The 25,626-nt window shown below is 29.9% G+C and overlaps 3 protein-coding genes across 3 annotated transcripts; 1 reads left to right on the top strand and 2 right to left on the bottom strand.

The window, feature by feature from the left end:
* Positions 1-3,638: 3,638 nt before the first annotated feature.
* On the bottom strand, positions 3,639-7,539 carry LOC124940699. Its single transcript, XM_047481230.1, has 2 exons — positions 6,372-7,539; positions 3,639-4,904 (listed from the first exon to the last, which is right to left on the bottom strand). Exon 1 carries the CDS (start codon positions 7,465-7,467, stop codon positions 6,397-6,399), a length of 1,071 nt encoding a protein of 356 aa, XP_047337186.1. The 5' UTR covers positions 7,468-7,539; the 3' UTR covers positions 3,639-4,904; positions 6,372-6,396.
* On the top strand, positions 3,965-6,012 carry LOC124940698 (probable galacturonosyltransferase 12). The gene is made up of 4 exons (XM_047481229.1): positions 3,965-4,175; positions 4,254-5,065; positions 5,149-5,451; positions 5,531-6,012. Exons 1-4 carry the CDS (start codon positions 3,965-3,967, stop codon positions 5,816-5,818), a joined length of 1,614 nt encoding a protein of 537 aa, XP_047337185.1. The 3' UTR covers positions 5,819-6,012.
* Positions 7,540-16,415: 8,876 nt separating the features above from the next.
* LOC124940594 (transcription factor ILR3-like) lies at positions 16,416-18,696 on the bottom strand. The gene is made up of 5 exons (XM_047481119.1): positions 18,409-18,696; positions 17,928-17,993; positions 17,414-17,494; positions 17,162-17,324; positions 16,416-16,890 (listed from the first exon to the last, which is right to left on the bottom strand). The coding sequence occupies exons 1-5, from the start codon at positions 18,546-18,548 to the stop codon at positions 16,618-16,620; spliced, it is 723 nt and encodes a 240-aa protein (XP_047337075.1). The 5' UTR covers positions 18,549-18,696; the 3' UTR covers positions 16,416-16,617.
* Positions 18,697-25,626: the final 6,930 nt, after the last annotated feature.

The raw sequence follows: 25,626 nt of genomic DNA, 5'->3' as shown, positions 1-25,626 counted from the left end.
AGACAGAATCCCAGCTATAAAAGTCAGTTTGCGTCGGCGTAAGATGCGGTTTGCTTTCGGCGCAACATTCCTGACATTGACAAGAAAAAGTTAGTTGTTTACTTAACTTGTTATCATTCTATTGTATAATTCTGTCGTGGATCATAATAAAGATGAAACCGTGGCTCGATGATTGAGTTTGTTCAAATCACGTCCTCAATACTTGATATTATTCGATTTGAGAGAGTTTATTATTCGATTTATATAGGTACTTAGTTCCTACAGATCTTACTGTTGATCAATTTGTGTATGTGGTGAGGAAGAGAATCAAATTGAGTCCTGAAAAAACTATCTTCATTTTTGTCAAGAACATCTTTGGGTTGTTTTAGAACTAAAAGGAAGAAGAGATGAATTGTGAATATATCTTTACTCATTTAAAATGTTTTGTTTTCAGTCATAATCAAGACATTTTCAATCTTGTTGAAAATATGTTTTCCTTGAAATAGTATTGATAACAAGTTTATACTTTTCTATTTGCCTTATATTCTTTACCCTTCTTTGTATATCCAACATATTTAGTTTTATGTTTTAAACATATATCCTTGTAATTAAAGTTAAAATATGAGTTTTAAATTGACAATTTAAAACTTGCTTTAAAAAAAACAAAAAATGATGCTCGGTTTAAAACTTTAAATAAACAATGCAAAGAGGGTGTTTCTTTTTATATGGTTCATCAACACATCGGCTTGGTTTAAGAGTAAACTAAAGATAATTGTTTATAGAAAAAGGAAGACCATAAGCTCTTCAACCACAAAAAGAAATAATTTAATTATATAAATATATTTTTCATTTAAAAAAAAAGGTTATATTTTTCATTTTCATATCATTTGAAAATCCAAGTCAACTTTGTGAAGCATTAATAAGAAAACATACTTTTCAACCTTCAAGGTTTGGTGTGGTCTGGTTAAGTTGGTTAGTATGTTATTCTCACACTTAAACAAATAAATTTTGAAAGAGTTAATTAAGCTTAAGTAAGAAGTCTATAGAGTTATTTAGTATTTTTCTATGTATGATGTATTTTCAATATTTTAAATTTATTCATAACATTTATATGTAGAAGTTCTCACATTTGTTTAAATTTGTATTAAAAAAACGAGTTAAAAAAATTTGTCATACAGTGGCGGATCCAAGGAGTGCAAGAAGGGGCTTAAGTACTCTTGACTTTTGTGAAAAGTTTGAGTATAATTTATACAAATTAATTATGAATTATATATTTTTCTCTCTATATATATATATAACTAGAAATGACAAATATCACTACAAAGGGGTGGTGGCGCAGTTGGCTAGCGCGTAGGTCTCATAGCTTCTACGAGTAATCCTGAGGTCGAGCCTCTCTCACCCCATTTTTTTGAATAATGTGTTTTGTCTAGTTTATGTTTTTTGGGGACTAGTTCCCTAAAAGTCACTTATTTATGTATGACCGATTTTGAAATATACCTTTAAAGTGTGTTTTTGGTATTCATTTATAATTGCATGTTGCTGTAAGAAAATATGTACTATAGTGTATAGGCAAAAAATCTTTTATTGTTTTCTAATAACATTTTTTTTATAATAATAGGTTCTTGATACGATGATTTCAAGAGATGAACAATCGTTTTTCGAAATCAACTACGGAGGTACTTACTTGCAATGCTTGTTTAGATTCAAATGACTCATTTTCTCAATTTGATATTGGTAAGATACTTTACCTTGCTGAACTTTATCTGAAGGATTTTTCATTAACTGACTGTATAGTACTTGAGAACCAACTTCAGACTTACATTCAAAATGAGTTCGAGCCTCTCTTACCCATTTTTTGAATAATGTGCTTTGTTTGGTTTATATTTTTTTTGGGCTAGTTCCATAAAAGTCACTTCTCTATGTATGACCGATTTTGAAATATATCCTTAAAGTATGTTTTTGTGATAGATACCCTTAATATGCTATATTTTGATGTTAAACTTTACCAAATAAAGTATTCATTTATAATTGCATGTGGCTGCAAGAAAAATTGTACTATATTAATGTATAGTGTATAGGCAAAAAATCTTTTATTGTTTTCTAATAACATTTTTTATTCGCTTTTTATTTTTATATTAATAGGTTTTTTATACGATAATTCAAGAGATGAATAATCGTTTTTCGGAATCAACTACGAAGGTACTTATTTGCAATGCTTGTTTAGATCCAAAGGACTCATTTTCTCAATTTGATATTGGTAAGATACTCTACCTTACTGAACTTTATCTGGAGAATTTTTCGTTAACTAACTGTATAGTACTTGAGAACCAACTTCAGACTTACATTCAAAATGTACGAAATTAATTTTCTATAATTCAAGATTTGGAAAGTCTTGCTAAGAAGATGGTTGAAACTGAGAAATATAGAGTTTTTGCATTGATATATCGGTTGATTGAGTTAGTATTAATTTTACCTATTACGATTGTTTCTGTTGAAAGAGTCATTTCTGCAATGAAAATTATCAAGACTGATTTACGTAATAGAATGAGTGATGAGTGAATGAACGACAGTTTGGTAGTATACATCGAGAGAGATTTTTGTCACAATTAATAATGAACAAATTTTACAACATTTTCAACAAATGAACACCCGAAGAACTCAATTGTCTCCATTTGTTTGTACGTCTAATAGTAGTTGAATTGTAAAAGGATTAATATTTTATTAGTATCGACATGATTTTGTATCTTTATTATTAACATTATTAATTATACTTTATTTTTTGATATAAGTGTTTTATAGTAAAAACAAATTATACTTTATAAATTTTGGAGCATCCGTTGAAATCTAGCTCTGAATTTGTCACTGTGTGTCTAACACTTATTTGTTATCTCATTCTCGCCTTCGTTTATACTACATCTCAAAACGTAGATTATTTGCTTGATTACTATGTCTTCTTCTACGTCTCAAAATATCATCATTTATCGTGGGATAAAAACCATATTTGTACAATTTAAAAAAAAAAATACATTATTTTGATTGTTTTTGGATGTTCAAATTATACTGTATGCCTTCAAAATCTTTATTCAATTTTGCATATACGGTAAAACGATATAGTCAAAACGGATGAAATTAATGGGAAAATAGTTGAATGAAATTGACGGAAAGTGAAGTATATTGATATTGTAAAAATCTGGGGTAAAATATAGTTAATTGCAATGAAGGTTTGTAGACATTTAACATCTCTTTTTTAATACCGTTAATTTATAAAATATAAAAACTTTTAGCAACATTAAACATACTAACAAAGATTTTTAAGTTATGTGTACATTTTAAAGGATAAATATAGTATTTTTTTTTCTATAAAGGGAGAGAAGAATATGTAATATAGCAACCTTAAAATACATTCCCATGATAAATAACTTAGTTTTCTTTTTCTAAAAACAGAAAAATTCTTTAAACAAAAATACCAGAAATTCTGGCATCACAAAATAAAAATTATATTTTCCCATCTACCTGTAGTTTTCACTTCAACAACCAAACATCAATCCCTCTGCATATTATATAGAAAGAAAGAGGGTCATTTTCACTTTAGAAGTGCTGTTCCCTTCAAGACCAGAAACACCCACAAAGTTTTTTTATTTTTCTTTTGGAGGCAAAGTAAAGCAAACCCCTTTTTATATTATATGAATGTAAGAACTGCCAAGTTAACTAACACATGTTCTTCTCAAGCAAGTTCAAGTCTTTTTCCTCAGGAAAAAAACTTTAAGCAGAAAAAAAGAGAGAAATCACAACTTATGAGAGGATAGAGGACTTCTTGAACACAATAAACCAGATGCTAAGCAAGCTTAATTAGGTGACTGATAGCAACCCTTTCCCCTACCATTTGAAACTCAATTCAATTCCTTCCTTATTTGGCTTCAATTCCCAGAAGAAGAAGAAGAAGAAGACAACTCTCATCCAGTTCATCATCCTATGCTAACACAAAATGCAGCTTCACATATCTCCAAGTTTAAGACATGTCACTCTTCTCCCCACAAAAGGTGTTAAAGAATTCATCAAAGTTAAAGTTGCCTCCAGGAAGGTTTCCTATCCTATGATCTTCTATTCCCTGATCTTCTTCACTTTTCTTATTCGTTTCTTGTTCGTGTTAACCTCCGTTGATAACATAGATGGCCAAACAAGATGTTCAACTCTTGGTATGTATTTCATTCTTAGTTTGGTAAAATTTATCTTCATTCGTATAAGTTTGAGTTTCTTGAAACTTTGTTCTACAGGATGCCTAGGGAAGAAGAAAACTAAACTTTTTCCGATAAATTACTTAAAGGGTCGTCAAAATTCTGATATTGCTACAGTCCCAGAAGTAATATATCAAATTCTAGAGGAACCCGCAAGTGATAATGATAATGAAACGCCGCAGACATTGGAGGACTTCGTGGAGGAAATGAAAAAGGAAAGAGCGGACGCTAAAACATTTGCTAGCAGGCTAAGAGATATGGTAACTCAACTTGAACAGAATACAAGAAAAGCCAAAATTCAAGAGTACCTATATCGACACGTAGCATCCAGCAGCATTCCAAAGCAGTTGCATTGTCTTGCTCTAAAGCTAGCTGATGAGCATTCCACAAACGCAAACGCTCGTCTCCAGCTCCCGTCAGCCCAATACGTTCCTTCTCTTGTTGATAACTCTCTCTTCCACTTTGTATTTGCTTCGGACAACGTTTTAGCAGCCTCTGTTGTGGCGAAATCTCTTGTTCAAAATTGTCTGAATCCTAACAAAATAGTAGTGCACGTAATCACAGACAGGAAGACTTACTCTCCTATGCAAGCTTGGTTCTCCTTGCACCCTTTGAATCCAGCTATTATTGAAGTGAAGGGGTTGCATCATTTTGACTGGTTCACAAAAGGAAAGGTCCCTGTATTGGAAGCTATGGAGAAAGATCAGAAACTCAGGTCTCAATTCAGAGGTGGGTCTTCTGCAATTATTGCAAACAACACTGAGAAACCTCGAATCATTGCTGCAAAGTTACAAGCACTTAGTCCAAAGTACAATTCATTGATGAACCATATAAGGATACATCTCCCTGAGGTAATAAGCATTTATAATAAAGGATAGTCTTTTGCTAGAACATTTTTTTTTCAATAATAGGATTTTCTTTTTGTCCTGTGCAGCTGTTTCCGAGTCTTGATAAAATTGTATTCCTAGACGACGACGTCGTGGTTCAAACAGATTTGACACCTCTGTGGGATATTGACATGAAAGGAAAAGTAAATGGAGCTGTGGAAACATGCAGAGGAGAAGATAAGTTTGTAATGTCGAAACGATTCAAGAGCTATTTGAACTTCTCACATCCTTTGATTGCTGAGAATTTTAATCCTAACGAATGTGCTTGGGCCTATGGGATGAACATCTTTGATCTAGAGGCATGGAGGAAGACAAACATTAGTCGCACCTATCATTACTGGCTTGAACAGGTAGAAAATCTAATAAAAAAAATATACCATTATGCAGAATTTTATCATGAGTTGTGTTTTCCTTTGGCTATAAATGCAGAATTTGAAGTCCGACTTGAGTTTGTGGCAGCTGGGGACATTGCCGCCTGGTCTAATTGCATTTAATGGTTATTTACATGTTATTGATCCGTTCTGGCACATGCTAGGCCTAGGATACCAAGATAATACAAGTATGGCAGATGCAGAAAGAGCTGGTGTAATACATTTCAATGGAAGAGCAAAGCCATGGCTAGATATAGCCTTCCCACAGTTTAAGTCACTTTGGACCAAGTACGTGAACTTTTCTGATAAGTTCATCAAGAGCTGTCATATTAGAGCATCCTCATAAAAGTTATTTTTGTCAATAAAAGCCGAAAATGAGTAAAGACTAAAGAATTACAGTGTACATGATAAAACAAACTGGCTGAAACAGAAGGAGAAGAAAGGAGAGGCTTCCATTCAAATTTCAAAGTTGATGTAAATTTTTACTTTTTGGAGTTTAATATATTTTATATCTTAATATATTCACTACTTAATTTTCATGGTTCAAAATTCAACATTTAAGAGAAGATTATAATAAAAGTATTGTGTCTCTTCATTGATAGACAATAGATAGATAGAGATATATACATTGAATGAGATAATGAAAAGCTATATGAAAAGTCTAAGAATATATGAAATGAAAAAGTATCCACTTACATATTTTAATGGTTTTGTTTAATAAGAGATACCAAAAACCATTGTTAGAATTCCATAAATTCAACATAATTTATGAAGATCATCATTATTTAAACTCTTTGAAACAATTTGTACTAAACATTCTTTTCAAAATTTTAAGCAAAATTATCACACGGCTAAATTGACTTTGCTTTCCCCTCTTCTTCCAATCTCATCTTAAATACCTTAGAAATGGCACAATCTTGGCGTTTAAGAATTAAGAATTTCTGACATCAGGTCCTCTTCGTCATCTTCATCTTCATGATCGATGATTGACATTCGTTGAATGCTCTTCCATTTCTCTGGAAAGTTATTGTGCAGGGATTGTGTAAACTTGGGTACGTGTATAATTGCTCCTGTTGGCATGAGTGGCACCAATGATAACCCAAACTGCTGTGGTATGCGCCCAGGAATATAAAAGGTGGTCTCATTTAGGCCTAGCAAGAAGATGATCGGTATCCCCTCCATAGAGTATGCCATCTTCTTAATGCCATACCAAGGCATCGTGCACCTAATCATCTGAGGAGTGTCATCATCATCAAAAGACTTCACCAAATCAATTTTCTGAACTTTCAAGAGGCGTTCCATCTGCATTAATGGAGACATCCATTTTATTGATGGCGGGGGTGGCTGTAAAACTCCCATCTTGTCCAACAACCAAATCTGCAATAGGAGTGGACTACCCTGTTTCAGAATCTCCTTCTTACCCATAGATTTGTCAAGCCCCATGAGAGTTTCTGCAAGTATGATTGCACTTGGATCTTTATTCCTATTAGTCAGTTCAATCGCCACTTTTAAGACATAATTTGATGGTTTGTTATCTTCAGGGGATAGCAAGTAATGAGCCAGGATGATGACTATAGTTAATAGTTGCGTTCTCTCATTTTCCGGGATGTAAATTCCACTCATGACTTCCTTGCTCAACTCCATCAAGTCTAGCGCGTGATGCTTTGTAATCCTCTTCATAATATGCTTCGTGAACCCAAATTCTTTCTTCAATACTGGCTTTATTGAATCAAGCCATTTAAAATGTAAGATTTGTCTTTCATCCGGTATCCCGAGGATTGCCTTGAACTCTTCAATTGTTGGACACATCTCATGATTCCCAAATCGAAATGTGTGAGTACGAGTGTCCCATCTCCTTTGCATTTGCAACATAAACTCAGGGTTGATCTCAATATCAACCAGCTTCTTCATATATTCGATTCCGTATCTGCTAAACCTGTTTCCCTTAAAGTAATTGACCCAAAGGGAAAGGGTCCGATCATCGAGCATAGACATGCCTCCGGCGGTAGTAGTCGATGGCCTGGGATCAACCACTATTAGGGTTTCTCCGAAGTTAAAGAAATGTTGTAAGATTGATTGAAGGTTCAAGATAGGTTTTTTATTTTAACTTATACTCTTGAAGTTTTTAAACCTTTTGAAATCTCCAAATTCTTCAAACAAATAACCGTTCAAGTTGAGTTTAAAAGGTTTCCAGTTGTCTTTGTGTCATCATAATTGTTTTTAACCTTAGTTAAAAAATATGATATCAATACGAAACTAATTAAGATAAAGAAAAATAAAATATCAATAAAAAAAATAAATAAATAACACAAAATTTATAATAAAAATGACCAATATTCGTGTTTGTTACTAAACCATGACCAATATTAGCGTGTTTGTTCAGTATGAATATCAAATAATTAAGATTTTATTTTACTTTATATTATTTATTATATCATGAGTTTAGGCTCAGACTTCGATTAAAACACATCTAGATCACCATAATCTAATAATCTTTACCTTGACACAGATCCAGTATGTCAAGAGAAAATTTGATCTTCAAAATATAGACAATAAACATAGCAATCTTCACCTCTTTCAATAGCTCTATGGGCTTCAACAACCAAAACTAACTAAGTTCGAGCAATGCTCAAACTTAGCAATGGGGAGCGCCTTCGTCATCAGTAGAATTATCAACAGTACTAATTTTGCTCACAATAATATCAACACGAGCAGTAACATCACATACAAAATGATATCGCATATCAATGTGTTTTGTTAGAAAAATATTATTTTTACTATCACAAAAGATTGTTGTCATTTGTAAATCCTTCTTGAATTCTCCGAATAGGCCTTTAAGCCAAATATTAGTTTTACAAACTTCTGTAATGATCATGTATTTTATCTCAATAGTTGACAACGCGGCTGAACTCTGTAGAGTAACTTTCCAACTAATCGCACAACCGCCAATACAAAAAACAAAACATTCAAACGATCTTTTTCTGTCTAGATTGTCAGCAAAATCATAGTCGACATAACCGACAACTCCATCTTTAGTCCTCCCAAACCGTAGGTGAACGTCAATTGAACTTTTTAAATAACATAAGAACCACCAAACTGCTCTCCAATACTCTTTACCTGAATTTATAATGTATCTACTAGTGCTAACTGCATTTACTAAATATGTCAAATTTAATCGAGTACAAACCATTGCATACATAAGTGAACCAGTTGCAATGAAATATGGAGCTCATAACAAATATTCGATATTCTCATCAGACTGCGTGACATAGTTAAAGAGAGTTTAAAACGAGTTGATAATGGAGAACTCACATAACTAACGTAAAAATTGTTGAACATATAGAGAATTTTGAAGTAGACGCAACTATCAAAATCACCTCTCTTGAAGTCATGATGGTCATAAAAGAGTCGAAACTTTTATACCACGACCTTGACGATTGTTTTAAACTATAAATAACAAATATAGTCATCTTCTCTTAAGACTGTAAATCCTTTAGGTTGATGCATATAAATGTCTTCATCTAAAACTCTGTGTAGAAACACAGTTTTTACATCTAACTATTAAGCTCCAAAATATGCATCGCCACGATGCCAAGTAATATTTCAATCAAAATATATTTCACAACCGGAGAAAACACGTCAGTAAAATCAATCCCTGGAACTTGACTATAACCTTTCGCAACCAGTCTCGCTTTAAACCTTGTATATTCAATGACATGTGTACATTCCTTTTCTTTAATACACCCACTTACAACGAATAGCCTTATTTCCAACGGGTAATTTTACGAGGTTCCACGTACCATTCTTATGAAGAGATTTCATCTCTTCTTGTATTACAATCATCCCCTTATCAGAGTCATCACAAGTGACTACATCATAATATAAAGAATGTTCTTCATAAAAATCAATATCTTCTACAACACTCAATGCATGAATAATCAAATCAGCTTCACCAAGTCTTCGAGGAGGTCTAATATCACGTCTTAGTCTGTCAATAGTAATAGAATATTGTGGTGGTGCAGGCAGTGATAAAATATCAGACAACTCTGGTGTAGTTTGCGGCAGTATTACAGGTTGAGATTCTAATCTGCTCTCAAACTCCCGCGGCCAATTAAGAGAATTGGACAACCAAGCTTTGCATTTTAGACATTATGAGCTCCATTTGATGCTCTCTCTGGGACATTTGGACGAGTTATTACCCGAATGGACTAATTCCTTCATTCAATGCATATTGATTGAGAATCTATGGAGGAGATTGAGTTCGTTCTAGACCGAAAGTTAGTATAAAACAAGATTCAAATGTTTGTTAATAACGTTAAAGTGATTTCTTACTATTCACGAGTTAACTCTTATATTTGGAGAATGGCACTAAGAATTTTAGTAAACTGGTTTTAGATTGTAGAGACAATAGAAAAAAATCATTCATTAATTTGACAATTATATTTTTTCAAAAAATTGAAATTATAAATGCCTTTTATTTTTTTTAATCACATTGATGTTCCATTTTATATATATATATATATATAGTATAATATTATTTGGACGAATAATTAAATGTTTAAACTCTCAAATTGTGTTTATATGTAAATATTTAAAATTAGTGGAATAAAATCTAAATGAACTATTTCCAAAATTGAAAAGAAAATAAGTAGTGTAATTATGGATAAATGAATGTATATACTTAGCATTGGAAAAGGAAGCATTTTTTTTTAAATCTTCGTGCAAGCTAATTAATGCAGATTTTACTTTTAAACATTTTTATAATATATATTTGAACTAAGAATTTAAGAAGAAAAAAAAATTGAACCAATAAAAAATCAACCGAAATAATTATAAACCGACCAAATCGAATATTTTGAATTATAAATCAACTAAAATAATTATAAACCGACAAAACTTAGTGCACGCATACACGCACACATCCTATAAAGAAAAAGGGTTTGGGGTGTTAACATGGGGAAATTTGATCAAATGACCCTCAAGGGTCATCCTCATATTTAACCTCAAAAACATCAAATTTTATTTTTAACATTTTTTATAAAAAAATTTCCTTTTTACCCTTACTAACCTTTTTTTTTCTTCTTCTTCCTTTTCTTTTTCCCCCAATTTCTCCTTCCCGTTTTCTCCCCATCTCTTCCCGACGACATTGCTCCAGCCCCAACCAGCCACAGCCGCCGTCCCCCTATCTTCCCCGGCGACCTTGCTTCAGCCCCAGCCGCTATTGCTCCCTGAAATCACAAACAGGCCGACTCCCGACGATTGCCAAGCCCCGGAGACGCTGAGCCTGACGTTCGCCCAGCATTACTGAGGTTAGTAATGCTTAGTTAGTTCTACTCCCTAATGATTTTTTTGTTTTTTGAATGTTGAGTATGAAGTTTTAGGGTTTTAGTTTAGGATTTAGGTTTTAGTTAGGGTTTAGGGTTGAAATGCTTAGTTAGTTCTATTGTTTTGGTTTGAAATGCTTTGATCAGAGAAATGTAGTTTAATCTGAATGGTTTGTGAATGGGGCGTGGATCGTGGGGGTGGGGCGTGGGGGTTGTGCGAGGGCGTGGGGTAGTGCGTGGGTGGGGCAAGGGCGTGGGCTTGGGCGTGGAGCGTGGGTTTGAGCGTGGATTTAATTGCAATTCAATTGCATACCACGCAATATGTAAAACGAATTTAATAAATATATTAACAAGCGGGGATAGCTCAGTTGGGAGAGCGTCAGACTGAAGATCAGGTGTTCGATCCACCTTCACCGCAAAAGTTTTTTTTCTATTGGAAATTTTAAACAAACTATGTGACATCCCTGGTAAAACTGGAAATTTTAAACAAACTATGTGACATCCCTGGTAAAACAGATTTATAAACAAGTTTGTGTTTAAGTAAATTATATAAATGTTTATGTTTAAGTAGTCATTTGTTTTCTATTATTATTATAAATATATGCAAACAAAATTATGTTAAGCCACAACTGTTAATTTGTAATGCAAATTAGAGTATTCTAAAAGTGTACAAATTAAAATTTAACATTAAAAACTAGAAGAAAAAGTTCTTAGAAAAAAGACAATGAAGAAAAAAACGCATCATCTCAAAAAATAAAAGAGATCTCATATATCAATTCAAATAGAACAAAATGTTTTAGAAACAACATTAACAGTTAATTTTAATAACAATAATACAAATATATTGAAGTATATATGTGACAAAATAATAGCATCAAATAAAACTCCAACATAAGCCGCTAGCAGAGTTCCTTCTTTCAAAGTATGCCCAAACACAATACACTCTCTTATGCATTTATTGTGGACACTCTTGCAGACCTTGTATTATGAATGAGAAAATCCATTGAAGCATCGTCATGACAAAGAGCTAAATGTCTATCATCGTGGAATATGACAATTCCTAGGCAGAATATAGAGAGAATTCAGTTATAACATCCATGAATGGTAAAATGTATTCTTAGACATATTGCCTTTTCAACCCCTCCCTATCAAAGAAGCCAAATATGAGCTGCAGAATTAAGTAAAACAGGGGTGTTCCATGGAGCTCTAAAGTATTCGCACTCGGTATATCATATCATCACAAGTCACATGAATCAAAGGAGCTTCTAACACCTCTTACTTCATTCATTAATTGGTTCATAATTTTCCAAACAGTATAAAATTTCCCAGCTGGAACAGAACACTGTTAAAGTCATAGTATTTTGAATGAGAAATTCATTGGAACACACCATCAAGACAGAGTCCTAGTATATCATTGTGAAATATAAAATTTCCAAGCTGGAACAAAACACTGCTGCAGTCATAAAATTTTGAATGAGAAAATTCATTGAAGCACACCTTCAAGACAGAGTCCTAGGATATCATTGTGAAATATGACATTTACCAGGCAATTCAGTTAAATGTATTCTTAAACATATCTCCTTGTCCAGTTCTCCACCCAAAAAGCCAAATAGTAAAATGAAAAACGAGTTTCATGGAAGTTTCGCAAGTCGTCTAAATTGATACCATAAACCATAATTGGCAATTTTATACTATGTGCTGATAGTACTTAAGACACTTAAACCATATCCATAGATTGAGATCGAACGCATTCCATTGAATCCGCGTCGCTCTTCAAATCAAGACTCAGATCATTACAATTACTTATATCCAGCGATATCGTTCCTCTCCTCGCAATCTCACCGTGAGGCATCTTCTATAGAACGGTAACCTAAATAGTCAATTCATTAATCTTCAATTACATATAATCAATCGCATCGATTTACTAGCTACTTACTTGATAGACTTCATTTTCTTCAGTACTTTCACTTTATTCTCATTTTGTGGTCTCGGTGATGATCCTGTTTGATTGCGCTTCGAATTAGAGGTTTTGAAATCGAATCTGAAGGTAAAAAAACTTTATTCCTGGTGAAGATCTGAATGTCAGTTTTAGATAAAGAATCCATTACAGCATAACAACTCTGTTTTACCAGGGATGTCACATGGTTTATTTAAAATTTCCAATAGAAAAAAAAATTGCAGTGAAGGTGGATTAAACACCTGACCTTCAGATCTCTAGTTAGACGCTCTCCCAACTAAGCTATCCCTGCTTATTAATATGTAAATTCATTTTACATATTGCGTGGTACGCAATTGAATTGCAATTAAATTCACGCCCCACTCACGCCCAAACCCACGCTCTACGCCCAAGCCCCGCCCACGCTCCACGCCCTACCCACGCCCAAGCCAAAGCCCACGCCCAAGCCCACGCCCAAGCCCAAGCCCACGCCCACGCCCACGCCCACGCCCCACGCACAACCCCCACGCCCCACGATCCACGATCCACGCCCCATTCACAAACCATTCAGATTAAACTACATTTCTCGGATCAAAGCATTTCAAACCAAAACAATAGAACTAACTAAGCATTTCAACCCTAAACCCTAACTAAAACCTAAATCCTAAACTAAAACCCTAAAAACATAAAACTTCATACTCAACATGCAAAAAATGGAAAAATCATTGGGGAGTAGAACTAACTAAGCATTACTAACCTCAGTAATGTTGGGCGAACGTCGGGCTCAACGTCTCCGGTCTTGGCGATCGTCGGGAGTCGGCCTGTTTGTGATTCAGGAAGCAACAACGGCTGGGGCTGGAGCAAGGTCGCCGGGGAAGATAGGGGGACGACGACTGTGGCTGGAGCAATGTCGCCTGAGGAGTCGCCGGGGAAGAGAGGGTGAGAAAAGAGAAAACGGGAAGGAGAAATGAAGAAAAAGAAAAAAGAAAAGGAAGAAGAAGAAAAAAAATGTTAGTAAGGGTAAAAATGGAAAAAAAAATTAAAAAAAAGTTTAAAAAAAAAAATGATTTTTTTGAGGTTAAAAATAGGAATGACCCTTTTTGAGGGTCATTTGATCAAATTTCCCTTGACATGATGGGCTTAGTTCTTCAACTACATTTTTTTTCTCTAGATATCTATGTTTATATATTTTCCTTATTCGTGAAGATACATTATATATTTAGTACAATTTTTAATAATGATATTTTTTTTAAAGGTTTAAATAATCTATTAAATTGTAAACCTTAATTTGTAAGAACATTGTATAACTCATTATAAGTAATATAATGGATGGTTTAAGCGACGTAAGGGTCCCGTGATTTTTTACTTTTGTTGAAAGGTTTTTTCCACGTTAAAATTTGTGTCTTTTTATATTTTGTTTTGACTGGTTGAAGATTGATATGTTATAAATATGACTCTAAATATAAAGATTTTTTTGGCATTAGTATTTCTGAGGTTATTTTTATATAAAAAAAAATTGTAACGCCAAGAATTGAATTGAAAGAGCTTTAAAAATAAAATTTAATCAATAAAAAAAATCAGTGAAAACAATTTGAACTGTTTTTAGAAGCATATAGAACAATTTGTATGTCATGTTGGCCTTCAAGAATATCTCGGCTAAAAAATTGCATTGGATTTTCATTGCACGTGTTTATATTTTCATCGTTATAATTAACAGCTCTGAATAGACAAACAATTATATTTTATAAAATTTATAATTTTATTTTAAATTATATACTTTTTAGATGCATTATTTTAATTAAGATTGATGTGTTTAACTTAACAAATTTTAATTATGAAAAAAATAATTTCAATTGTGAACGAGTAAACTTTTCAACTTTGTCAACAACCTAATTCTTTTTCGAGCCAAGTCAAAGTCTATTTATAAGGAAGACCATACATTATGATTTTTCGAAGTGACGTAGCCAAGTTAAGTCTTGTAAAATAGAAGACAAGTCATTCTCTTTTAGTGGAGTTAAAAGATATATATTAAGGTAATAATAATTTGACAAATTTTTAAAACTACATATATCTGTGTCTCAGAATTATAATAGAAACAAAATATTATCTTTATACTTTTATTTTATTTTAAAAATTATCGAGACCACCTCAACTTACAACACTGTTCTCATTTAAAAAAAGTTTCAAAATTGGTTGTTGGGAAAGAGAAGAACTAATTAGGAGAATGTGTTAGGTATTTAATTAGGGGATAAAAAATATAATAAAAATCAGAGTAGTACATGTTTTTGTTTTAAAATCCTTCAATACTATAAAAAATTTAGGATCTAAGTTATTATCTTAATTATATTTTGGTGAATTATTTGGCTGAAAAAGTTTTTTTTTGTATTTTAATTTTTTTATAATATTTTAAATTAAGAACTAAGATTACAATTTTAATATTTATTCTTTGTATTAATGTTTTAAATAAATTATCTTATTAATTTATGATTACAAAAATGAATTAATATGTAGATCAAGATATCTTAATAATATAAATAATATTATATAATTCAATTTTAAATCTAGAAATTTGAAGGAAAATTGAATTTGATTTATAATTCTAACTCTAACTAGTCCAAAACACACTACTTAAATTTCTTTGAAATGAATTAGAAAAATTAAATTTATTTTAAGCAGGTTTCAACTTTCACCTATAGTCATTAATTTTATAAAAATAAAATTATTAATTAAATTAATTATTTTAATAAAATTTAACATTAATCTATTATATATCTTAATATTATTTTAAAAAATATGTTAGAAAAAATAAAATAATAAAATTTGCATATGCCCATTTTCATTATGCACCTGTTTTCAAACATCTAAAGCCAAATTAAATGCTTTACCAAATTAAAACCTAGGTCTGACAAATCGATACAAAAATAAAATGAACACGAAAAAATCCAGTTATCATGTATTTTTTTGTTTGGATCGAAAACAAGGTGACATGTTTAATCTAATTAATAAAAAAGTCAAAATTAAGTCGAACTTAAATAACTCAAAATAGACCCGTCAAACCGTTTATAATTTTCTTTTTTAAAGTTTTGTATTTATCGTTTTCTACTCTAAACGGATTTGTATCGGAAAAAGAGAGTAGATATTAATTATCAATCTGATCATGTTCAAGTTCGGGTCAAACATGTTAAGTTTAGGATAATTAAAACACTATTATTTGTGATGTTGGTTGTTTTCAATTAACAATGCCACAACTGCAAGAAAATATTAGATTGACTATGGTTGGTATGCAGATTCAGCTCAAGAGCTATTAATTTTATTTTTTTGGACCATATAAGAGCTATTAAATTAACAAATCATGAACTGATCCATTTTTTTTTCATAAGAACTCAACCTCTTTAAATTTTCTTCATCCACTTAAAATAAATTTGTTCTTAGTGAAAATTAAAACTTTAGTAAATAACTCTACTACTTAATCATCAGTTAATTCATTGATAATTGTATCCTAGATGCATGGGACTAATAAAAATATTTCTCACAAACTAAACAGATTCTGCAAAATAATAAAAGTCATGATTATCCTCTTTAGAAAGTTTGTCAAAACTAGCCCATGAACTATGTAAATCTGTATAATCTTCTAGTTCTTGCACATGAAAATGTTTTCCCTTCAAAACATATGGTTAAAGGAAGCTAAATGAAGTTTCCAAAAACAGTTGATGGACAAGAAAATGTTAACAAACATACAGTTTATGGAAAAGATGTTACTACAACATTACATGTCAATACAAGCACTTAATCAAATCTAGCAAGTCATCTCCTCCTAAAAGACCAACCAACAATCACATTGCTAAAACCCTTTTTATGCGAATTCGTTTGTACCATTCTTGACCATTAAGCAACGGGTGGGCGGAGCACATGGTCCTGAGATGTATCAACCGAAGCAGGGGGCATGAACTGCCACATGGCAACACTTGGGTAACTCATAATAGGTACCATTTTGTTACCAACACCTTGGCCTTGAGGAGGAGCAGCAAACATTGTTGGGATCCCGGGTGGTGGTGCCATGAAGTTAGGTTGAGCATTGAAACTCTTTAGTTGCAGTTCTAACCTTTCTTTCTCCACCTTTAGCCTCTGCTTCTCATCACGGAGGTCGTTTTTCTCAACCTAGGTAAGTTGAAGAAGTATATCCAACACAAAATTATCAGCTTTTATTTTTTCACAATTCTATTTAAAGTGTAAAATATCATGTTGATCATGATCCCAAAAATTCTCTCTATAATCTGATGATCCAAAAACTAATCATCATGCAGGAAAAATCTTATTCGAAAATTTACTTTCAATTTAACTTTGGCCATTTTGAGTGAAAATTGTGATTGTGACAACTCAATGATTTTGTTTCTATGTGTTCCATTTGGAGAATGTGAAATGAGATTACCTTCAATTCTTTAATCTTCTCCTGGAGACTAGAGTTTGCGTCTTTGAACTTTTCAGCTTCATTCCTTAATTGCGTGACTATTCGAACAGCATCCATCAAAATAGCAGATTTGTCTGTCTTAGGAGGCCTTCCAGGTTCAAGGATTGCACCTAATTCCGTAAACCTAGAAAATATACAAAAGTGAGATTTTCTTACTTGAAACAATACAAAATTGTATGAGACTAGGGAATTTGCAGTCCAAACATGTCATACTTGTCATTTAGCCTATCTCTTCGCTGCTTTTCCCTGCACGCCTTTGAAGTGGGTGCTGTTGATAATGATTCCGATCTAGCCCTGGTTCAGCAAACGTAAAAGGGTCAATAAAAAATATATAGTTCAAACATAATTGTGATAGAAACACAAAATTACGACTCACTAATAAAATTTCAATGTGATAAAAGATCAAACAAAGAAATCTACGTTTGGCTGAAAATTTTGATCGTGGACCGTAAACCAAAGTTTGGCACAAATTTAGGCCTTTCTTCCAAACGTTCCTAACAAAAATGCGATTTGTCCTAATTACCCTCTTTCACCTAATTACTACCCAAGTCCCAACCCTCTTATAGTAGATAAATAGTAGAAATGCAAATATAAAAAGTGGATAAAAATGGGGAAAACTTTTAGAACAAATGAAGTTCCATCTAGGTCAATTGCATTTTTCATATAATCAATTCCACTTTGGCAATTTTTCAATGTGATTAGTAAAGAAATAGAGGGAAATCTTAACCTTTTCTTTCCACCCACTTCTTTGTGACCATCTGAATCCACCAAAGAGCCTCCTCTGATCTCCGAACTACATGTGAAATAGACCAGTAGTAAGCAAAGAAGTAATCAATTCCAAAACTTGCTTCTATAAAACACTTATAACAACCATCCAAAAACCCATCCTAGTTCTAAACTAATCAATGATAATCAACCAAAAATCAAATGAACACATTGCAGACGTCAATAAGAAGAGAAAAACACCAATCATTAAATGCTACAGACACCATCAATTCAGCAAACCTAATACGTTTTCCCCAAATAAGAATGAAAAGAATGACACTTTGAGACAAAATTAGCCACAAATTGAGCTGAAGAATCAAGGAGAATCAATCGAATTACCAATTTAATTTAAATTATCAAATAAAATGCAACACGAGAACATAAACAGATCTAATGGAATATATAAAACCCTAATTAATGAAATTTGACAGATTCATACATACCCGACACCTACCGAACCGTTCAAACCCTGCATACACCAGGTAAAACCAGGAGCCGGGGATGAAAAATTCCCATCGGGAACAGGAATATCATCGATCAAGCCACAATCAAAGATCCAATTGCTTTGCTCGGGTGAAACCATGTCGAAATCTATTGGGAAAAATTGAAAATTTGGATATGGGTCGGGATTGAGAGTATGAGAGAAATCTGTCTGGTGTAGAAGAAAAGAAGAATCTGATAGATCAGGCTTGGATTTGAGTATAAACTATAAAGGAAGAAAGAAAGGAAGGAAAGAGAAAATGAATATTTTTGCAAATTTGTTGTCTGTATGTAACTGTAAGCTGAGCTTCCACGCACATGCAATGGAGCAGGAAATTACACGTTTCCACTTTATCAAATAAGTTGGGCTTTTGTCCAAATTATAGCCCAAATCAAATCTAACTAAAATTTTATGGCCTTTTCTTTATTTTAATGTTTTGAATGAACAAATTATGACCAAATATTTACTTGATATATTGAGCTTGTTTGAGGATGGTTATTTTAGGATTTTTTTTCTCGTTCTTACATCATTATCATTAATTCACCAATATAGTTAAGTGGTAACATGTAAGAGTCGATTTAAGAGACTAAAATGTCATAAGTTTGATTAAATCTGGAAACATTTTGAGTTGAAACAGGTAACGTGACAGATAGTGGGGTGTCACTAGTTCTCCTTATAAAAAACATTATCTTTTTAACTATTAAATTATTTATTTTATTAACTAAAATATTTTTACTATCTTTTAATAATTAAAATAATTTAAAATTCAAATAAATATATTTTCTTTTATCAATTATATATATATATATATATATATATATAATCTAATCTAACACCAAGATCAAACAAGTTCTTGATATACAAAAAGAATTTTTTCTATAAATAGAAAAAGGGTGAAGAGACGTTTTAGGGATAAAATAATAAAATTCATGGATAATATTATTTTTTTATTAACCCAATAAAAATTAGTTAAATTTTTTTATTTTGGACGTATAACGTTTGCAATAATTTTATTACAAATGAGTTAAACAAACATTAAACATTGTCTAAAAAATTTTAAATAATTTCCAACAATTCAACTCTAATTTTATTAATTATATCATTTTAATTATTTGATCAAATTATTAAAATACTATTTTTTTTATCATTATATTATTAATAAATTTTAAGTTTGTTAGAGAAAAAAATCACTTTCTCAAATTTTTATTAAATAAATAATTTAATGAATTATTCAAATTGTTATTTAAAAAGCTCTTAAAACGTACCATATCATATAAAGCTAAAATATTTTTTTGTAATATTATTTTTGTGGTGTTGTAGGAGACTTTTAAGTTAAATTTGGAAAAGTATTAAATAAAAATTTAGTTATTTTGAGAAGTTATTACTTTTTTTATAAAAAAATTAAATGTATTTTATAAAAAAGTTTAATATATTAAATAATTAAATGAATAATGTAATGGATGAAAAGACGGATGAATAATGTATGATTATTGTTTTTGTTTTAAAAGAAATTGAACAAGTTCTTAAATTCATTAGATAATAATTTTCTTTGAAAAGAGTTAAAACAATTTCAAATCTCTTTGCATAAGTTTTTAGAACTTTTTTATTTTTTTTCAATGTTTTTAGAATAACTAGGAAGATTAATTTTTTATTTTATTTTAATGTTTTTGAATAACTAGAAAGATTGTCACGGATAAAAATATAAACAAAATAAATTTAATAATAAATTATAATAATATGTATTCAATGTTTAATTTTTTTTTATAAATTACGAATAATATATTAAAATAAAAAATAAAACACTCTTATTCCATATTTTATTCACTTCGGTAAAACGACTCATCTTCTCACATATCTTGTCACATATTTTTTCTCAATTAACCTCTCATCGTGACATTAAACTTTCACTTTGACCAATCAAATATTTGTTTCATATATTTTAACCACTTTTAATTGTTATCGATTTATTATCTCTCGGTAAACCACATCTCAATCACATTTAGTTAAAGGATAATATTTGTCTTTGTTATGTTGCAAGTTTGTAACATACATATAACATTTTTAATTTTATTTTTAACTGTTTTAAGTTTAGGGGTTGGTCAACCCACAATCCGACCTAAGTATTCATTACTTTCACATATATATCCAAATTAACAACAGCTTTATTCGACAATTATTTGAAATTAAGCATCATTTTATATATATATATATATATATATATATATATATTAGTTAGTTAAAAAGTTTAACTTATATTGTTAGAGCTTGTTAGGCGTTCATCAAATTTAGTGTTAAATTTAAAATATAAAGTCTTATTAGCTTAGTTGGTTAAAATGTTGTACTTGTTTTTGTTATGTTGTAAGTTCGAAACATACATATAACATTTGTAATTTTAATTTTAACCGTTTTAAGTTTATGAGCGGTCAATCCATAATCCAACCAAAATATTCATTTACTCTCACATGTATATTCAAATTAATCATAATTCTCGTATTCATTTACTCTCACATATATATTCAAATTAACCACAATTCTCGACTCAACAATCCCGACACTTTGAATTTAAGCATAGTTAATAAATATATAAAAAAGTTGTTTTATTTTTCAATTACAAACCATTATTTGTTAAATTGAGTAAAAAAATAATTTAATCAATAGTATCTATGTCGTACACTTGTACTATTTTTCTGATATGAGTATCACTAAATGAGTTAATTAAATAAAAAAAGAACTTATTTTAGTGCATACTTCATACTTTGCATAACCACCTTTTTACTTATTTTATTAATTTTGTCACTGCTTTCTTAAGCAAGTTTGATGGGTGCCTTAATGTCCATAATAAAATATTATAAAGGCTAGTTCCATATTGGTATTTTTTTAGGATTTTGTTTAGTTTGGTAAAAAAAATAAGAAAATATTGTTTTAATGGAAAATTAGGTTATTTGGACTTTTAAATTAAAATTACTATAATGTACTTTTGTATTTAAAATTTAATTTTTTAAAAATAAAATAAATATATTTTAGTTGATAAAATAAGTGATTTAATAATTAAAATTATGATTAGTGATAAAGAAGATTTATAAAAGCTAGATACAATCGCATAAACATCTCAAAAAACTTATAACAAAAGAGCTATAAAGTGGACATTCCTAACTTACTTGAGAAGTCTGGGTTCGAACCCGTCAGACAAAAAATTTTGTGTTTGATTAAGTGTGTTGATGGGTTATGTGCTTAATCTTTTATGGCCACACTTTCTTTTAAAAAAAACAACTACAAAAGCATGTTCCATTTGGGTTATTTGAGGATTTTGGGTATTCTTTTATTTTGGATTATTTAAATAATTTAAAAAGATTAAATATTATTGCACTCCTCTTCTTATTAATTAAATTATTAAATTAAAATACTAAAATATCTTTAATTTAAAATTATTATTTTTTATTTTATTTATATGTATAAATATAAATTATTTTATAAAAAATCATCATTATCTTAAAATTATCACCTATATCATCGTTTTCTTCCCCCCACCAAATGTTTTTCTTTTATATGTTTGTTAACAAAACTTAATTTAGCCGAATAATAATTTTATTATTATTTTTTTTATTAATATATATATATATAATTTTAATCTATAAAAGAATTATAAATTAAATTAGTGTTAAAAATATATTATATTTATCTTATTTTCTTAATTAATATTAGTTTTAATTTCTTATTTTATTTTAAAATAGTCAGAAATTATATTATTTTATTTTTATTTGTTTAAATTGGTGTAGGTAAAATTATTAGGTTTACAATTATAAAACTAAAACTAAAAATATATAATATTACTAGTTTTTTTTTATTTTGGTTCACTTTTAGATTGTGAAATCTCAAACTATTATGCATCTAAAATTTTTAGTTCATATTTTTTAATATTTAGTTTTTAATAGAGTATAATTAATTATTTATAAAAATATGTAATATTATATTATTTTAAATAATAAATATAAATAAAGTGAATATATATATATATATATATATTTAAATTTGTATTTTAAATAAATGTTTTTTTTGTGTGTAAAAAAATAAGATATATATATATATTAATTTATATTTATTATTATTATTTTATATTTAACTAAATAAAATTATATAAATAATAAATATAAAATAAGAAAGAATGAATAAAAAAATATTAAAATTACCTCCTATAAAAATCACAAGAAACTATTCTGATTAATTCGGTTAAATTGTTAAAGCATAATGTTGAGTCTCCTATAAAAATTACAAATATTATTCTGATTAATTCTGTTAAAGTGTTAAGTCATAATGTTCACTCTTAAAATCGTAAATTTTATGATTTCGGATAAGATTAACTAGACTAATTTTAAGTAAACTCTTACCTAGATAAATTCTTACCATTTTCATTTTACAATAATAACATTTTACTAATTTATAAATAATTTTGATTTTACTAATTTAAATTATTTTACATTAAAAAATAAATTTATATTTATAAATTACAAAAAATTTATTATTTATTCAAATAAATAAATTAATATAATTAATTATGTAAATAAATTAATATAACTAATTATGTAAATAAATTTTTTATAGTGTTATTTATTTATTATTATTTTTTAAATAATTTTATATTTAAATATTTAAAATTAGTTAGATATAAAATACATTATATATATATATATTAAATAATAATAATTTAATTAATATTTTTTAAAATTAAACTTATATCATTCTAATAAACTCCAGGTTATAACTAATTAACTATTTTACTTTCCATTTTTAAGGTCTACTTCACCAACAAATACACTGGAATGGCCCTCCATGGTTGAGTTCTTTCACAGCCCAAATAAACTTCAAAAAGCCCAACAAGAGTTGAAAAGTTTCATTGGTCCAAACAGAAAAGTCCAAGAGAAAGACATAAAAAACCTCCCCTACATAAGGGTAGTCATCAAAGAAACCCCATTACCCTTCTTGGTCCCTCACATGGCCATGGACTCATGCACCTTGGTCCAATCCTAGTCTATCAACCCAAATCCTCGTTAATGTTTGCGCCAACGGGCGCGACCCAAATATGTGGGACGGGCCTTTGGAGTCAGGCTCTAGAGGTTCCTATATCACAACTGTGCGGACTACAATGGTCATCATTTTGAGTTCATACCATTTGGGTCCAGCCGTCAAATGTGTCCGGTTGTGCCACTCTTCTTCCGCGTGCTCCCATTGACTTTGGGCTGCTTGTTGCAAATTGCAATCATTTGATATATTCCCATACCATATAGAAATGGATAAATGGTGGATTTCCTTGTTCAAGAAAATATGCAATAATGTAATGTTTGGAGTTAGCAGTGAACATATTGATCTTCTTTTCTCTTTTAGTTATTAAATATTTAAAATATATAATTGTATAAGAATTTAAACAAATTTAAATTTATAATTATAAGTGTATATATAAAATATAAATATATTATAAATAAATAAACAATAATTTGTAATAATCATAACTAAATTTATATAAGATATATAATAAGTATAAAATGTTAAAATTTTATAAAAGAATTTGAATAACTCAATTGGTGTAACATTAATAATATTTTTATATTTGACTTTACATTGAATGGAATTTTAAAATAAATATAATATTAATATATTTTAAACCTGACATATGTATTTATAATAATAATAATAATTTTGAATATAAATTTATCCATTAACAAAATTTATTTTTTTAATGGAATATTGGTATTGAAACAGATTAGCCATAAAAATAAAATATGATCATTTTATTTGAAAATATGTTTAGAGAACATGTTAATACATAATACATGAAAGTTCCAAATTATAATTTTTCTATTAATTTATACTTATAATTGATAATATTGTAACTTCATGAATCTCCCGCAGCTTAGCACGCGTCAGAACGACAGGCAACAATACGGGGTATCACGGGGTGGCTCGAGGTTTGATGCATTTCAACTAGGGATGGCAATGGGGCGGTTCGGGGCGGGGATTGCAATTACCATCCCCGCCCCGTTTTAATTTCGGGGATTTTTTTAATATCATCCCCGCCCCATTCGGTTTTTTTCGGTTTCGGGGAATCCCGCGAGGCACCGTTAATAATTTTTATTTAAAATAAATAAATAAAAATTATACAATAAAATTATATAAACTATTTTTTTAAATATAATATATATTATAATATATTAAAATTTTATATTATTATAAAGAAATAATTTCAATACTCTTATAAAATATAGTAAATAAATAAATATATTGGTGATTTAATATATTTAATTATGTTTAAGGTATTCGTGGCAGAATCGGGGTGAAAACGGGGTGAAATCGGGGCGGGTCGGGGCGGGGGACACAAATACCATCCCCGCCCCATCCTCGTTCGGTTTCGGGGAAAAACCGTCCCAAACGGGACAATTCAGTTTGGTTTTCGCGGGGCGGTTTCAAATTGCCATCCTTAGTTTTAACCTTGTTTGCGTGTTAGACAATCTTTATTTTAAAAGATTTTTGAAAAATACCTGAGAGTTTTAAAAATTAATCATGTACAAATAACTAATTTTGTTCAAAACTTTAATAATTTGGGATCAAATAATAATTTAACTCAAAACCCGATTTAAATTAATCAAACATAACTAATTTAAAAGATTATTTATTTGAAAACAAAGTCGCCAAATGATTTTAGAAAAAATTGTAAAATGTACGTGTATAAACGTATTTTATACTAGAGTTTCTATAAGGGGTTCGATTTTTTGTTACGCTCGGAAATGAGCTTTCGCGCTATGTTATCCGCGTCCGTCAAAAGACGATTTTATTTTCAAAATAAACAAAAGTCTGACTATAATAATTTTTTTTTAATTAGTAGTTCAAGGGTCCTAAACAAAGATAAGTTTAGATTACGTAAATAATTGTACAGAATTATTTAAAAGGGCGTATTTACGATTGCGTTAATATAAAACTGAGTAAAAACCCTGAAAAATATCAGAAAAGTGTTAGAATTTAAAAATAAATTTTAAATAGGGCCTTAGCCAAAATATTATTTTAAAAAATTTCTCGAAAATATTTAAATATCATTCTCTGATCTTTCAGGATTATTTGAAAATGAATTGGGGCCAAAAATAAAAAAAAATGAATTTTTGAAAAGTGGAACCAAACAGGCCTTAGGACCAGA

The sequence above is a fragment of the Impatiens glandulifera genome, chromosome 5, assembly GCF_907164915.1.
Source record: "Impatiens glandulifera chromosome 5, dImpGla2.1, whole genome shotgun sequence".
NCBI lineage: Eukaryota > Viridiplantae > Streptophyta > Magnoliopsida > Ericales > Balsaminaceae > Impatiens > Impatiens glandulifera.
This window is presented reverse-complemented; position numbering and strand designations above follow the sequence as displayed.